Source organism: Pelecanus crispus, chromosome W (assembly GCF_030463565.1).
Source record: "Pelecanus crispus isolate bPelCri1 chromosome W, bPelCri1.pri, whole genome shotgun sequence".
Lineage (NCBI taxonomy): Eukaryota > Metazoa > Chordata > Aves > Pelecaniformes > Pelecanidae > Pelecanus > Pelecanus crispus.
Genome location: NC_134675.1, coordinates 5,300,070 through 5,317,253, shown reverse-complemented (window position 1 = coordinate 5,317,253; position 17,184 = coordinate 5,300,070). Strand labels below are relative to the sequence as shown.

Below are 17,184 nucleotides of genomic sequence, written 5' to 3'. Positions count from 1 at the left end.
AACACATCTGTATTAGGCAGGGGGCCACTACACACTTAAAAGCTTGAGTATTTTCCCTTTGCAACCATAATGCTTTTCATGGATGAAATAAAAAGTTCAGTGATAATTTTATGTAGTGTCAAGAGCTTGACTCTGCAATAAACCTTTCAGTTTACACTAAAAAAAAAAAAACCCCACAACATTAAGAGTAGAATACAGAAAAATAAAAAGTGAGCCAACCACACACCCTGTAATTTGGTAGAATTTATAGAAATGAGAAGCACATGGAAATATAAAAAAGAGTATGTTCTATTCGTTTAAAATACAACCTATTTATATTACCAACATGGTACTCTAAACTAAAATTAATTTCTGCCAGGAAACTCAAAAGCCCTACCTGCACTAAGGCTTATATTCTCATTTCTCAACTATCATTTTGTAATTTGTAAAAAAAAGCAATGACTTTCTCTGTAATCAGGGAATATGATTTTAAGTCTAAGTAATGACCAAACATAGGTTGGAAATGCTGTTGTAGATCTATTGTCAAAACATCTAGACCACAAATGCAATATATAAAAAATAACTTATTTTGTGCCTAGATTTGTGGTGCCTTATCACCAGATGCAATGAGCCATCTCTTTTTGGGAGCAGGGGAAGGGTAAGGAGGATGCAATCAAGGAAGAGGGAATTAAACTCTAAGGGAAAAAAAAACCCAACCTCTCAAGTTGTAAACCAGAATTATAACATATGACTTCTAATTTCTTCTATACTTGTAGAAGATTCTAATTCAGAAGAATTAAAACTTTGAAGGATCATCTCCAAAATTAACATTAGAACACAGTAACAAGTAGTAATATGGTCAATTCCAGTGATGTGAACAGGTTTGTGGTTTTTTTCCATCATTTTCATTCTCAAATCTATTTGTACATCTCTAACTCCAAAACATCTAAAACTCCAAAATTATGCACAACATTTAATGTCTGGAAAACAGTAAAGACATATACAATAAAGTCCATGCAGAAACTGGTCAACTGCAAAAAAGGAACTTTTCAAAGTTCAACAAAAACCTGTAGGAACGCCTGCCAACTTTATGGTAGACGTGAAGCAAAATAAATTTGCCGAATCGAAGGTGCAGCTTTTTAGCATGGCGATTTTTGCTTTTTCTGTACAACAACAACTACTGTTGGATTCATATGAGAGCTTATATAGATTAACTTCCCTACACTACTTATTAAAACAAATGTATTTTTTTGAAACCTTCATGCAGTGACAAAAATTCTTTTTCTCCCTGTGACTAAGAGGACTTTGACCTCACTGAGCTTCATGGCAGGTCTTAGGAATGGCCATGAAGTAGAAGCTTCCAGACTGACAGATTTCAAATTTGTTTATTTTTTTAAAACATACACATTAATATACATACATACACACACACATATCACTACCTTATTTCTCAACTAAAACTCTTTAAATTTTGAAACACAAATTGAAAAACTTGTGATCTTAGCAAAAAGTCAGTCAGCTTTTTCATTTTAACCCAGAAACGTCAGCCACACTGAAAAAGTCCTGTAAAGCTCTGATGGTGGATCTAACAGTAGCCTTTAAGACATTACTGTTACCAGTTATGTGCCCCATTCCTTTAACTGCGGTTATCACCCGTAGCAGAAGGGAACACACATTCACATTTCCACAAGTGCGTTTCATTGTCCAGTGCATCAACTTAAGGCACTAGTGAAGATGGTTTGCATTAACCTACCAGACTGAACAAGTCAGCTAAGAGCCAAGCAAATGTTTCCTTCTGCTACCCCTACTATAGGAGCAAGGCAAATGGCCAGGAGCTGTGATGCCTTAAACTGCTGTAGCTGGATCAACCAAAACTCACCTTTCAGAGCCCTCATGCTGAGGGCTCCAAGATTAAACAACCAAAACAATTCAAGTAGGACCAATTTTGTCTCTTGAACTTCCATAACTGACCAGGCTCAAAGTGCTGCTCTTCATCATCATCCAAAACGTCAAATTGTAAGTTGAGAAGATACAGATGATCACATCACAACTTGGCATGTTCCCTCTAAATACAGAGCTCTTCTGATGCACCTTCTTCATTTCTCTTGACAACTGAGTACTGATGTTTTAGTAAGTTATAACCACAACCTGTTGACATCTTATCTGAGAAGAAAGGTATGCCTTCAAAGTTTTCTTTTCCTAAATGGCAAGGTGATTGCAGACGGAGTTACAGATTACTTGCAGATTTCTTCATATTTCTAGTGCATCTTGATGGAGATCCTCAGAACTAGACTTGATCATTACTGGTTTGCCTCTATGAGATTTCTGGATCTAGGACAAAAAAGCTGGCCCAAGTATATGAAAATATCAGGTTGAACTAGGGCACTAAAGGTAGGATGAGTACATAGTACCACTATCTTCATTGAGCATAATGGAAAAAACTCCACTGAATGAGCACAAAAACTTTTTAGGTTGCCATCATAGCTGCAGAAATACGAAAGGTGAAAAACACCATTGGGCTTCGAGGACTTTATCAAATCTTGAACTCATCACTTTGAACTATATGAGAATAATCAATAGAGCATCAGAGAAGTGAGGAGAGAGTAATTAACCTCTGAAAACAGATGTCTTCAGGTCTTCTCTTTTACAATCGAATATATGCAAGTTTGCATAAATCTGCCTTGTTAAGGCATGAGTCCCAAGACCCCTTAGGGTCTTAATGAACAGATGAACTTAGGAACTTTTACAATATCCATTCAAATATACTTCATATCCTTCAAGGCATCAGTATCCAAGCTTCGTCCACTTCATTCCATAGACAGTAGAATTTTTTTTTATTATCAGGATCTAGGACTTTGCCAAAATATCAGACATATTTTTCTTTCAAATCCTGCAGACCGAGGTTCAAAGCTTGCCACAGTTCTGAACAAGTAGGCTCACAAGCTCTTGAGACCAATAAACTGTGATCAGGATCTTTTTGCTTCACTCTTTGTAACAGTTTTCATAATAAAAGGAATATGTTGTAAGCCACAGAAGAGCTTTCTGACTATATTACAGATCAGGTATCCAAGTTTGTTGTTTTCAATTCTTTTCTTTTTAGAAACATTATTCACTCCTCTCCCCCAGGAATGTAGATACATCCAAAACATATCTGCATTTTGTTCAATTCCTTGAACAGATTTATGACAGTTCACAGCACAGTCTGATCCTCCCAGTTATTCTCCTATGTTTGCATTCTTTTGACTTGGCAAATCTGCATGGATGTTCTCTTTACATTGCAACATGCTCACCAAAAGGCAGTACCTTGGTACTCAAAGCAAGATCATAAGCTAACTTATTCGAAAAAATAGCAGAGGTGTTCTGTCAAATTAAATGGGTCACTGTGGTGCAAGAAACAAAATATTACAAGAACCACAAGTTTGAAATGGAAAAAAAGGTTAGCTGGATTTCCAAGCAGTTATGTCTCACCTGTCCTGTTATGAACAATATTCCTGGAGACAGGTTGTGGCCTTCATCTTTGGAAATATCTGCATGTCAAAACAATGAGTACTTTCAGATTTAGAAATTAATTAATTACTGCAGAACCTTTGTGCAAAAACACATTGCACTGGAATAACCACAGATACCTGCAAATACATTTCTGCTGAAACTGCAAGTCAATCGTGATTTGAAGAATATCCATCCTGAAAACGGATATACTCAGAAGCTGAGCAAGTGTTAGGGACAGCAGCTGGATGAAGGGAGCTGTATTAAAGAAGTATCTCCATTCTTCCATTTAATCTGAAATCTTTCCAAAGCAGCAGCCAGAACACCACTAGTGCTGAAGTCTCCGATGTTACTGCTTTCTTGCAAACCTGATGATTGTCTTAAGTCCCAGATTAAACTCTTTCAACAAATGAGTATAATAGGATGATAGCCTAAAAACTTCTAGAACTGCTTGTCTTAGCAAACTGAAATGGGCCTTTTGTAAATACCTGTGAAAAGGTAATAAGTCTAAATAAGAACCACATGCATGGCTGCTGAGCTTTGTTTTAGCAGAATGGTAACACTCCGCTCTATTACTACTGTTTGGTAGACTTTACAATCCAGAGATTTCTGAATGATCTTGAATGATCTTGAAGACACAACAGATAAATTACCACTTCCCCTTTTACACCTTGTAAGGGATTCAGTTGGAGACTTCATATCCAAGATGGTTAAATGTGACTGTACTCCTCTTCAGAACCACAAAGAAGATTGATCCTCTAACGCTGAATTCTGGATGAACCATTTTGATGACTCCAGTACAAACATTCTTTTTTTAAAGCATAACAATTAAGAGTTTAATATTTTAAAGCTCTAACACTTTTCAGAGATTATTGGGATATGCCTCCATTCATTTGAAATACCACTTATTTGCATTATTTAAATCAGCAATGAATAAATTTATACCAAATATACCAGTCCTAAGCAGTTATTACCTATTGTCAAACCTTCCATTTTTGAACATCATCAAAGACAAGTCAGCCAGAGGCCAATTACAAGCTTATCTTATTTAAGTTAACGGTCAAGACTAGGAATTTTCGACAAATAACACATAACCATACGCCTAAATAACAAATCTGTTTACTGACAACTGGGTTTTTTTCCTAGTTATTTTTCACAGATCTCTTCAAAGCTGTCCAAGCGCCCTGTCCCCCCCAACCAACAGTGTTGTGTAGACCACAAGAATCTAAACCAATCGATATGATCTGGATACAAGGAAGATTTAAAATTACTTTAATGGTACTGATGGATGACCTATCAATGGAGTGAGGGCAAATATCCATTTTTATCTTTCTACTCTTTCATGAACGTTCAGCATTACTGGCCATGAGAGTTTGCTCTTACCTGACCTCCCCCCAAAACCATATTCCAATAAGCAAAGAATTAAACAACCAAAGAGACCCATTCCTATCAGTAGAAGAGATTCCCACAGCACTAGCTCCTCCCCTTGAAGGAGAGACTCAGCAAAGACAGGTCAAAAATTTTAGTCTCACTGCTTCCTCCCTTACAGAAGCAGCTAAGAAAGTACAGTCATGATCCTGGTATAGGAAGCTTTATAGAACAGAACATAATACTGTGTCCAGTTTTGGGCCCCTCAATACAAGAAAGACATTGAGGTGCTGGAGCATGTTCAGAGAAGGGCAACAAAGCTGGTGAAGGGTCTGGAGCACAGGCCTTATGAGGAGCGGCTGAGGGAACTGGGGTTGTTTAGCCTGGAGAAGAGGAGGCTGAGGGGAGACCTTATCGCTCTCTACAACTACCTGAAAGGAGGTCGTAGTGAGGTGGGTGTTGGTCTCTTCTCCCATGTAGTTAGCGATAGGACCAGAGGAAATGGGCTTAAGCTGCGCCAGGGGAGGTTTAGGTTGGAAATTAGGAAAAATTTCTTTACTGAAAGGGTGGTCAAGCATTGGAACAGGCTGCCCAGAGAAGTGGTGGAGTCACCATCCCTGGAAGTGTTCAAAAAACGTGTAGATGTGGCACTTCGGGACATGGTTTAGTCTAGTCTACCCTTGATTGGCTTAGAGTAGACTTGGTAGTGTAGGTTAATGGTTGGACTGGATGATCTTAAAGGTCTTTTCCAACCTAAATGATTCTATGATTCTATAATTCCAAAGGCTCCAAAGTAGAGACCAGAGGGCTTCCAGCTGCTGCAGCTCAGAGGAAGGGATTTCTAAGAACCTGAACAGAAATAGCTGCTAATTTTTAGCAATCTGTCAAGAGACTTTATCAAACTTCTGGTCACTACACAAAAAAGTAAGCCCATCAGGAGGGATGTCCAAACTCATTCAGAAAAAAAAAACCCAAAACCTCCAAAAGACTACAGGAGTCTCTGACATGCCTTAGGGTGTAGCAGAATTCAGAATCTTCATTTTGGTAAAGTTCTGCTTGTTTTCTTAAATATGACAATAACGTAATCAGCATAACTGGAGAATGAAATATGATCTTATGAATTTTTCTACTTAAGGATGTTTGGTAACTCATTATTCCCTGTCAACTATAGTAATACAAAAGAAATATTACACTAGAAAATAACAAGAACTGAACTACAGCAAATTATAATCAAGCATCTCCATTTGTTTAGAGACTGGAAGCTGTAATTTAACCTCCCTAAATTTAATATTGCTTTTACAAACAATATGATTTCAATTTATTTATGAGACATATTTTTCTGACACAAATTGTGGGTTTTATCCATGTGATTGCTTTGTGAAGAATTACAGTTTTGTAAACTCAATTGTTAAAAAATCTGAGCAAAACCTGAAGTGCAATTACTTTTGTAATACACAATGCAGCACCTAATTTCACAAGAAAAATGCAACAGACTAACAGTAGACTTAATGAAAACTACTTATTTTATGTATCACTTACAGATTAACATATCCAATTAGTTTCATATTCATTTGTAGGAACAACAAACTTTAGAAATAAGCAAATGACTTTGAAATTTATTGGTGAACACTTTTAATCTCCCTTCCAGATGTTGATTTCATTCTGACATCATACCTTGCATTCAAAAATATCTTCAATTAACTAGATCCAGTAACATTTATATGGGCTGATAATGAAAAATGTCTGTGTCACCTTAGGTTGATGTCAGAGTGAACTTAGTGACTATGAACTATAGAAATGCTGGGCTTAAACTGTTAATAAGCTTTATTAATTATACATGCCGTTTCTTTATCAAGATTTAAATCCATTATAGAGAAGTGACTGTCCCAGAAGAAAATAAAGTAATTACTGGGTAAGTAATATTATAAATCCTCCCATCCATTTAACAGGTACAATCAAGGGCATATGCTACATGCAAATTATATTTAATTTCCCAGTCTTAGTTTATGCTACAGATAAAAATAAAATACACTTCTTACCAAACTTCTGGGTTTTAGTTATTTTCTATACCTGCTTACAAGAGCAGGTTTCTGCACTACCCTACATAAAGCACAACCTGGGATAAACATGGGAATTTGCTTTCATGTTACACAAGAGCACCAAAAGAAAGTAAACACCATTAAAAATATATGCCTCTACGTTTTTTTTTAAAAAAAATGTGTTTTTCACTCAATCAGTATTTCATTCTTTAAAAAAATATAAAAGAAAATAATTTCTTCCAAGATAGATGGAAACATTGCAATGCTTCATAGTGATTTCTCTAGATAGAAGAGGAATTTCTTCCCCTTACTTTTCTTAAAACACATCTGAACACAAAACAAAAAAAGTCTCTCATCTATAGGAACTGGACCTTGCAAACCTGCTTTTTCTTGGGAAAGCTACATGAGGTGCCAGTTTCATCCATTACATAACACTACAAAATGCAGACCTAATGAAAGTTTGTGTACACAAAATACATGATACCTGATTCTCACACTGTCCTACTACATAGAGACACAATAATTTATATTTTTACAATGTATCATTTCATCTTTTGGTGTTAGTGACTGTAATCTTCTGCAAGATTACTATACAAATTACTACATTTGTATCTCCATTTTTAAGTAAATAAAACCCCTATAACATATTTTTGGAAATGAATGGTAATATACTGGTTATAATTACATATCCTGTCATTTCATTCGTTGGATACATAAAATTAGATGTAAACAAACTATTAATTCTTAATAGTGTTCTTCTGTTAGTCTCCTCTTTGGGGGACTTTTGGGGGGAGATGGGCTATGGGGAGAAAGGGAGAGGAGCTGGATAAGAACTTAAAAGTTAAGAGAAAAAGTTTACTTACCTATAACTGTAGTTTTGAGTTTTGCTCCGGCAGATTCACACTCTTGGGATGTGTGTGTCTGCTGCTATGGGCTTGGAATGAACTAAAAAAAGAAGGGCCCACAGCAGGCATCCAAATGCCCCCTAACTGATCCAACTATTGGAAATAAAGTTATTATAGCTTCCCTTCTTCCTAATTCAAAGGATCTACAGTAAGATTCCAAAGTAGGTAAAATGGATCCTCAGAGGTAAAATATATATGGGGAAAAACCCCACAGAAACAAGTAGGTTTGTCTCATTTAAAAAATGTTTCTAATGCTTTTAAGTTTAAAAAAATATTAGCCTCCCAATGAAACAGTTAGCGATTAATGATTTCATGACTCTTCTCACAAACTCCAGAGAACAGTGCCTTTTACAAGTAAAAGTAGAACTCCTTAATCTGTTAAGACAGATCTGTTAAGACAGTTAAAATTTAGCAAATCTGAATAAAATAAAAAACTAAAGCGATTTGAAAAAGAGTCTCTGAAAAAAGATGGGTTGCTTTCTGTTTTTTCAAGTAATTTTCAAGGTTATCTTCCCTTTTCCCCTTTCTAGAAGACTCAGAGCTCCTTTTAACATTAATATCTTAAATATTTTTGTTTCGCAGTATTTGGGGTCTTTAGAAAAGCATGAAAAATCTTGAGGTAGAAACCTTGAACCTGAAAATTAATTCAGTAGCAGTTCTAAATCTTGAAGAACAAGAATAACTTAATGTAATGTTCTGGGAAAGGTTTAGACTGAAAGTGACTGACTAGCTTTGAACTACTTGACTATAAACAAAAATAACCCACTTGTATCTGAACAGTGGCAAAGCACGAGTTAATGCAAAGAACTGAGGCTACCAAAACAAAATTTCTCTCTCAACACCCCCCCAAGGAAAAAAAAGATTCCTGAGAATAACAGAAATTCCTGGGACATAATTTTCTAAAACTCCACAGGATTTCCTGTACTTTCTTGGAGTAGTCAACCTCAGAATGTGAACTAAGCACAGCTCCAGTTAAGTGAACAAAATAGGTTCAGAATATGGACCTCTGCTTGTTTCGAAAGCATTCAAGAGCACCAAGTAGTACAGGAAATGTGACTACTGACAGTGATTAGAAGAAAACATGAGTGAAGTTTCATTATTTCTAATTTCTTTAGAAAGGTATCCTGATGTACCTGATGTAAGCAGAGGATGGTTCACTTGTCAACTGTTGTGGAAAAAAGATAAACCCTTTCTGTATTAACCCTTCCAAATAACTTTTTTTTCAACTCAAATAATCTGAGTCTTGATAAACAATAGCTGGATCTATCTGTGATATTACACATCCTTTCAAAAGAGAAGATATGATCTAGTCTTGATTGACAACTTGATGAGGGTATAGAGGCCATTGTGAGGGAGGCAATTGGAACTGAAAACATGAGGCTTGTCATGTTCCACGGACTTATTTGTTTGTTCTGAGGCTATTAAACATATTAGATGTATCAGAATGTAACTTTCAGTGCTGAGTGCCTTGATCTCCAAAATCTCCAATTATTCCTTTCATTAACAGATACAGACAAATTACTTGCAAAGAGAGACTTCCTTGATGGAAAAAGTAGGAAGAGGAGATGGACTCTTGTCCTTCCACATAGAGGACAAGGATGAAACCAACTTTTTCAAATTTTGCACCTCTCTATCATGACAAAGAGACCATATAATCCACTTAATCTAAGACCCAAATAGACCAAAAGAATAGAATTATAAAAACAGAGCTCTGAAAAGCACTCAGATATGGAGGCAAAAGGTCTATATTATAAAATCTCTCCTTATGCATATCTGGATAGACATTAGGTCAAATCTGCCAGATCTTGCATTAGTGATTTTTGACCTAAGAATTCCTTTTTCAGAAAGCAAAATCATGACAATCAGGTTCCAGAAAGATACGTTGCTTTTCAAAGAAGGCAGCACTTCTGCAAAACCCTGTTAGTTCCACCTCTGGAATGGAGACTGCCTCCTACTTTGAGAGACTTTGTTTGGTGGAAGCTAAATATTTTAACAGTTTTGTTAGAATTAGGAATTTATTACAGAAAGTACTATAATTTCTAAAGGACTCCAATCTCCATTTCCCACCTGTACCAAACATTATAAAAGGACTTCAGCATTAAAAAAAAAAAAAAAAAAGACCTTAGCATTGCCTTAGGCAAGTGTAGTAGTTGTATAATTTTTAGCAAGAACCCCCCAAAAAAAACATCTCCGCTTCTCCTCTGGAATAAACAGTTCCACTGCACTACTGGTTCCCAACCTCAGAAAGAACATGTCATATCCATCCAAAGCCTTACTGTTAAAAAAGAAGCATCTGAAAACCTTTGATGAAGCATAGTACTGTAGAGATTTCACATCTAATAAAAGGACAGAAGAGACCACTAATCTTCTATCAAAACTTGCAAGTATAATTCTACTCAAAGTAGAAAGTTCCAATTTATGGAAGACAACAATGCGTGCCTACACAGAAAGTGTAGTGTGACTGTAATATGTATTCCCATGCCTCAATTACAAAAGCAGCAAAGATGCTTTCATGCAGATTTTAACATGTGCTAGCATCTAGAGTAAGATCTCTAGAGGGACACTTGCTATGTACAGCATCAGCTAGCACTATATGTTCCCATTCTAATTAGACCGAGTACATGCTACAATCACACTATTTTCTTGACATAATGTGATCTGAAGTTACAGTACATGTACTAAAATGCACAAATGCCAGGCTTTTGCATAAATACAATAAGCAACTTCACAAAAAATGAATGACATATTTAGGAATTACTGGATATATTTCTAACAGTCATATTCCCATAGGAACAATAGAGTTAGCTTCCTCCTGCAGTCACACCAAACCAAACAGCTATAAACTAGAACAATCCCAGAGTGTATCGACTTGTAGACATAGTACAAACTTACAAGGAATGGCAAAAGCATTACCAAAAAATAAGAATCATATTTCTCCAAGCTTTTCAGGAAATCTGTCCCAAGACTGCTAAAAATCCTTCTACTCAATACTATTCATTTGTGGCTGAAATCTCAGCAAAGTGAAAACAGCTGCTGTCTAGCATAGGGGCAACTTGCCACCAGTGAATAAATGGTGATCATTTGTCCCAATATAAGGCAGCAACTCTTGCACCTGATCCATAGCAATTGCAGGAACTCAGGAAGAACTGAGACCTGGCAGAGGATGCAGGTAGAAGGGAAGCATAAGGTTGGAATCCTTATTTGGCAAAACGGTTATTGAGCAGTGGTGAAAGGGAGCAATCGCATTCTATAAAAATCACTCCTTTCCCCCAAAAAACCAAATTTGAGTCTGCCTATGGCTATGTAATTATGGCAAACAAACTTCTCATAACTAATGTTCAACATCTCCTGAAAACCGGAACAAAAGAGAAAGAGTGTTTTAGTCTTGCTGTGCACCTTCAAAAATACACTGAATTTTTTGAGATGCTTCTCAGCTAAAATGTGCTGGAGAATCTACTCAAAGTGTGGGGATATAAAAGTAGCTTTTTAAGTAGTAGGAGACAAACCACAAGCTCTCCATAAATAAATATAAAATTAGTAGAAGAAATGCAAGCAAAGTAACAAATTCCACCATTTCATTAAATCAAAATTAAAGGCAGTAGAGATCTCTTTTGAGATGAGCACCCATTTTTTCTGTATATTCACAAACAATGTTTTCTAACAAGACTTGATTTAGTTACCAAATAAGAAATAGCTAAAAAGTTAATCCTTTGAGTAACTGCAACAAGAACGTTTGTACACACACAAACACAACAAACTCATTCTCTCTCTCTCTCTCTCTCTCCAGGCATCTTTAAAAACAGAAAAAAAAAAAAAAAAAAAAAAATCTTTGAATAGGGAGAAAACTTGTGAGCTCTCTGCTGGTTAGACCCAAACCGTATGTAAATTTAGTTACCACCATGCAAGCATGTCCAAAATCAACCATTTTCACCTATGAACTTCCAAAATCAGAACCTGTGCCATTTTCCACTCTGCAGGATTTTTCTTGGGAGTATCTAATAAATTAGCATTACACTATAAAAATTTTTTTCTCAGAAGTTAAACGCAGTGCAGAGGAAGCTTCTGAAAAATACTTATGTTAACCTATCACTATCTACTTTATAAACCACATCTTATCTTCAAGATTTACACGTGGGTTTTACATCCACTTTTGATATTTCTGAAGCCTAAGACCTTCAAGCCAGTTGACAACAGAAAAAAAAAAGGAAGAAAAAAAAGAAAAGGAAGGAAAGGAAGGGAAGGAAGAGAAAAAAATAAGGAAAAAAAGAGGGGAAAAAAAAGGAAAAATCAAAGAGGATAGATTCAATGAAATCAGTTAAGACAACCAGTACAGCTACTGAAGCAAAGAGCAAACATTTCAGAGGCTCATCTGATTCTGTGCTAGAGACCATACAGATATATGGTAGTTCTCTAAAACTTGTAATGCCTACATAATAATGAATATCCAGTTGAACAAACACTGGAGACAAATAGTAGTATATATTACCCAATTGTTACAGTGCCTTTAAAAGAATAGATGTGATTTTAATCTAACACCTCCTTCACATTACGTTCAAACTGGGATATTAATAGAAATGGCATAAAAGAGGTTTTCCTGTATTTTCTTAAATTAGGCAACATAGATAGTTAATTAATAATTCAACTACCAAACCTTATTACATATTTTTACTTATGGTACTGCTGGGATTTTAGAAACTATAAACAACGTCAATTGTACTTCATTCAGTCTCATGGTTCAAAATAAGAGTAGCTTAAAAAGAATTTGGAAACATAAGAACTTCACTTTCCATCCATTAAGATCCCAAATAAAGAATACCAGATATTAAAAATATGCATATATGAGAGATTACAGTTCATTGTTGGAGGGGAATGAAGATGAATGTTGTAGAACCACCTACACTGAGTAAACAGAATTGAACTATATGACAACGACAGGAAGGTTTATATATATATATACACACATATATATATGGGTTTTATATGCATATATATATTTATATAATATATATAGTGTATACACACACACAATCCTTTTACCTTTATCTTGCACTTCTTTTGAAAATCGCTCCCTTTCAATAGCTGATTCACGTTCTATCCGCTCAATTTCAGCCAATGCATCCAATTCTACTTCATCATATGACGTTACAGTTCCTTGTTGCGAAACCTGTTGCTGTGTCTGTACCACAGGAGTTTGAGGTTGTTTTGCAGCAACTGAAGTGTTCTGTTGTAAAACAGGCACTTGTTGTGCCTGAAGGAAAGCTGTCTGTTCATGCTGCGGCAAACACTGAGCAGCGTTTAGTGGGCGGTTAACATCCTGTGGAGTAACGGGTGTTTTAGAAGTCTGTCCTGGGTACTGCACATTAAAAGGAATATCACCCTCTGACATACTGCTGTTTTCCAAACCAGAAAGCATATCATCCTGCTGGTCCATATCCGAAGATCTTACACGAGAAAGTCTTAATGTAAGCTTAGTGGAGTCCTTGGAAGGAGAACTAATGATATCATACATTGCAGCTTTTTCAGTCTGGTCTTTTTCATCCTTGCCTAACTTCATTTTCTTTTGTTTCTTTTGCTTTCTTTCTGGAGAATCTAACAATATGTCTGGGGGAACATCTCTAGGTGATGAATAAGGTGGAGGCTGAGATTGTTGGATTAAAGGTTGTCTTGATCCTAGAATAATAATTCAGAAAAACTGAACAGTTATGTTGTTCCATGTTTATATACAAACACACTAAATATAACCTACATAATTTTAATATGTATTTGTACATATATCTGTGTTCACAAAAGGTCTAAATAAGATTGGTAGGACGTACATCATTCCTAGATCAAGATGTAATCCAGATAGTTGCAGTGTATTTCCTAGGAATTTTAGCCATCCACTACAAGTAGAGAAGGGATCGTTTCAGAGAAGATGGAACAAAAAACCCACCAAAAAAGAATAAATAAAAATAGTACCTGCAGGTTCAGAGTATCAATTATTAGAAAATAGTCAATGAAAGCAAGTTGACTACAGAAAAGGAAATATCAAAAAGATTCTTAATGAGGTCCAGTGATGAAGACTTAACGATCAGTGTATAGGCATTAGCCATTTCAGCCACACATTTTTAAATAATTAAAAATATATATATATTTAAAAAATTAAAATATACACAACTCCCTTAACTTCGATTCTGACATTTCATATTCAACTGTTTTGTTTTGGGTTTGTTTGGATTTTTTTGTTGTTTGTTTTGTTTTGTTTTGTTTTAATTTTAATTTTTGGTAAACTCATTCCAACCTCCCCCACTCATTACTATCTAGAAAACACTAATTGTCTTAGAGCATTTTTCTATCATTCCCTGCCTTATCTCCCCTCTTTTTTTTTTTTTCCGTTTTTTAAACGTATGAATTTGTACTTCTACATTCACCCATTTCAGGCTTTGAGTATATCTAGAGAAATTTTTGAGAGGACATTTTTTATTAAAAACATTCTCCAATTAATCACATTAATTTTTTTTGTTTCTCAAATTAAACCAGCTCCCCATAACTGTTAGCCCAGAAAAAGCTTTGAAAAACAGAGAAGCTTTTCAACCTGTCCCAATTGTAATTTTGAGCTATCATTTTTGGCTTAAAAAGGAATACTGGTGTGGGGGGAAAAAAAAAGAAAAGCCTATTGGCTGGACCAATATGGCCAGCCTCCTCTTGTTAAAGAAAGCAAACATTTATCTGATCCCATTCATCCACTGGGGAATATTGATCTTCAGAAAGCAGTGACTGAGATTATTATTAGACATTCTGGTTTAGGTCATCATCGGTCAATACTTCTAACAACATTCAAAACCTAATTAGAATACAAGTCCCCACGTGCTTCATTCAAGATACACCACTAAACAAGAAAGCCACTTCATTCTGAAGCTTAAATTTCTATCAGATATTTTAAGAAATATTAAGAATCATTAAACAATGTACTGACCTGTAGATGAAAAAAAGAATAGATACCTCTAGCAAAGCTTCAATTCAAATGAAAGGTGTGCCTTTACTGATGACTTCTTTGCACAGACTACTATACTTATTTTCTCTCCCTAGTACATTCTGTGAGAAGTCCTATAACCTCTGTATGTAGAGCAGAGTATAAAATGGGTTTCTCTTACCCTTTCTTAACCATCAGCAACAACTCCATATTCTGCCAATAAAATCCACAATGTTGGGAAGCCCTGTTTTGAGTCACCCTGATTCTCAAGATCTTTTCACTACTCCATTTCCCCTTCTCAAATTAGACACCACACTCAATCACTAGTACTGAAGACCCGGCTACACCCTATGAAGATCTCTCACTTGCCTTCCACCAGAGATTCCTATTTTTGTGATGCCCCCTCCACACACACACACACTTCTCCTAATTAGCACCTGTTTAGACAATAATTTACAAGATTGTCTCAGTGTAATGTATAGCAGAAATCGTTAGCTACTAATTTCTTCTAAGGCAAAGACTACCACTCACTGGAAATACAGGCTGCATTTTTATTTCTACAAATATTAGAGGCAGCTCAAAACTTTTCAGAGAGATCTTACTGACATCTTACTCTTGAATTATTTCTTAAATGAATACTTCTGAAGTTGCAACAATGGAACATTTACTGGTTTTCATAGTTACAATTCAAATAGAGGACAGAGATTTGATTTGTCCTAAACGTTTAAGTAAATTTGACAAGATTGTTCTGATTTGTATTTGTTTGGTATTTCTCATGCTGAAAAATAACACTGCAGCAACAGATAAGGTGGTTCTTTTTATCTTTGGGTAGACTTGAGGAAGTCAGATGGATTTCAGCGCATTCCACTGAACGTAGTTAGAATCCAGTAAATGAAAAAAAAGTAGTTTTCCCTCTCCTAGGCAGCACTACAAATAGCTATTTGAAAGTATCTTCCTCCTGAAGGAAATTCCCGAAAGGTGTTGATAGTAATGCCTATAAGCTGCATTTTAAGAGTACATGTTCTGGCAATAACTTCACATATTTCAGAGATGTCTAATGATGGCTAAGCCTCTGGCAACAGAGGGGCTTAGAAGCTACAATACCTATGTACTGAGGTGAAAAGAAATTGAAAAAGATGAACCATTCTGTAACAGTTTCATTCTACCACAGACATTAACATTTTTGAACAGGTATCACACATTGAACATGTACCACATTGTGTTGGATGCTTAGACTTCAGACAAAACATCACCTGTTATACAGAGACAGTTGTGCCTATTACTGTTGAAGTCAGTCTGGAATATTTCCTATGGGAGAAGGCTTGAGCCATTATATGTCTGAGAACAAAGCTCTTACAAGACTTGCTAACAACAGAAAAAATGTTTTTATGGAAAGAATACACAGACAGACAGGTATGATCTTGTTTGCTGAACCAGTCGAGATTCCAAGGTTGAGAAGGTCTGTTCTACAAAATGCTGTCAATATAGTAAATCATACAATAATCTTTGGAAATTATCATTGGGAATGAACTGAATTTCAAAATATTCTTTTAGAATAGAGAAATATGTAGGCAGATTTTGAGTCTAAATCTAGAGCTGTGTGGTAATTCAGGAAAAAAATAAATTACTTCCTGTAGTTGATCTTCCATAGTATGAGTAAAAGAACTTTGTCTAAAATGTGTGTATAACAGAAATATATAAAACTTGTGAGATAAAAAGAGATTCTCCACTGATTTGGGAAGGTCATTGTATCATTTCTGAACAGCAAATACTGATGGTCATCCACATAATGCCAAATGTAGCGGCGAAGCAGGTAACATCATCGGAAATAAAGCCTCTACAGAGAACAAAAACACCCATCAACAATACCTCCATAGTCTTTCAGTAACAGTCATCCTGACCACCTATGAAAATCCTGGGACTGGTTCTCTGTACTAATTAGTTTTCCTACTGATTCCTAGTGGTAGATGGCACTGAGTATGGAAGAAGTTTTATCAACTGCTGTAACTATTTGTAAACACTTTTTTTTTCCTGTGACTCTTGACTGATTTCTTATAATCTCCTTTATAATGCAAGCAACTATAACATGCGTTGCACTGACAGTAACTTAGTCTTCTTAAAAACATAAACTTTCAAACCCACTTCCTATTTGTTTGCCATGGAATAGCTTCACTTGCTTATTGTACATCAGTAACTTGGGTAGCAAACAAATAAGCTTCTCTCCAAGAGACTGCACGCATCACTGACATCTAAACCCCACAGTTTCTGTCTGTACACTTTCTAATTATGCCACAGTACTCTGCATGGAACTATAAGAAGAACCCCTCCTTAACCTTTCAGCTACCTTTACAGAATAGGCACGAGGCCCTGGGTATGGTAAAGGAAGTGCGTGATGAAACAGAAAAGGAGAAACCTATGCAAGTACTCTCGCCAAGGTCAGATCAACCAACCCCTT

The 17,184-nt window shown here is 35.8% G+C and overlaps 1 protein-coding gene across 1 annotated transcript in view; it reads right to left on the bottom strand.

Annotated features, from left to right (window-relative positions):
- LOC142596550 (nipped-B-like protein) overlaps positions 1-17,184 on the bottom strand; it is a 107,462-nt gene that overhangs the window by 64,256 nt on the left and 26,022 nt on the right. Inside the window, 1 exon segment of the mRNA XM_075725737.1 lies at positions 12,815-13,447. Coding sequence (XP_075581852.1) covers positions 12,815-13,447 — 633 coding nt within the window.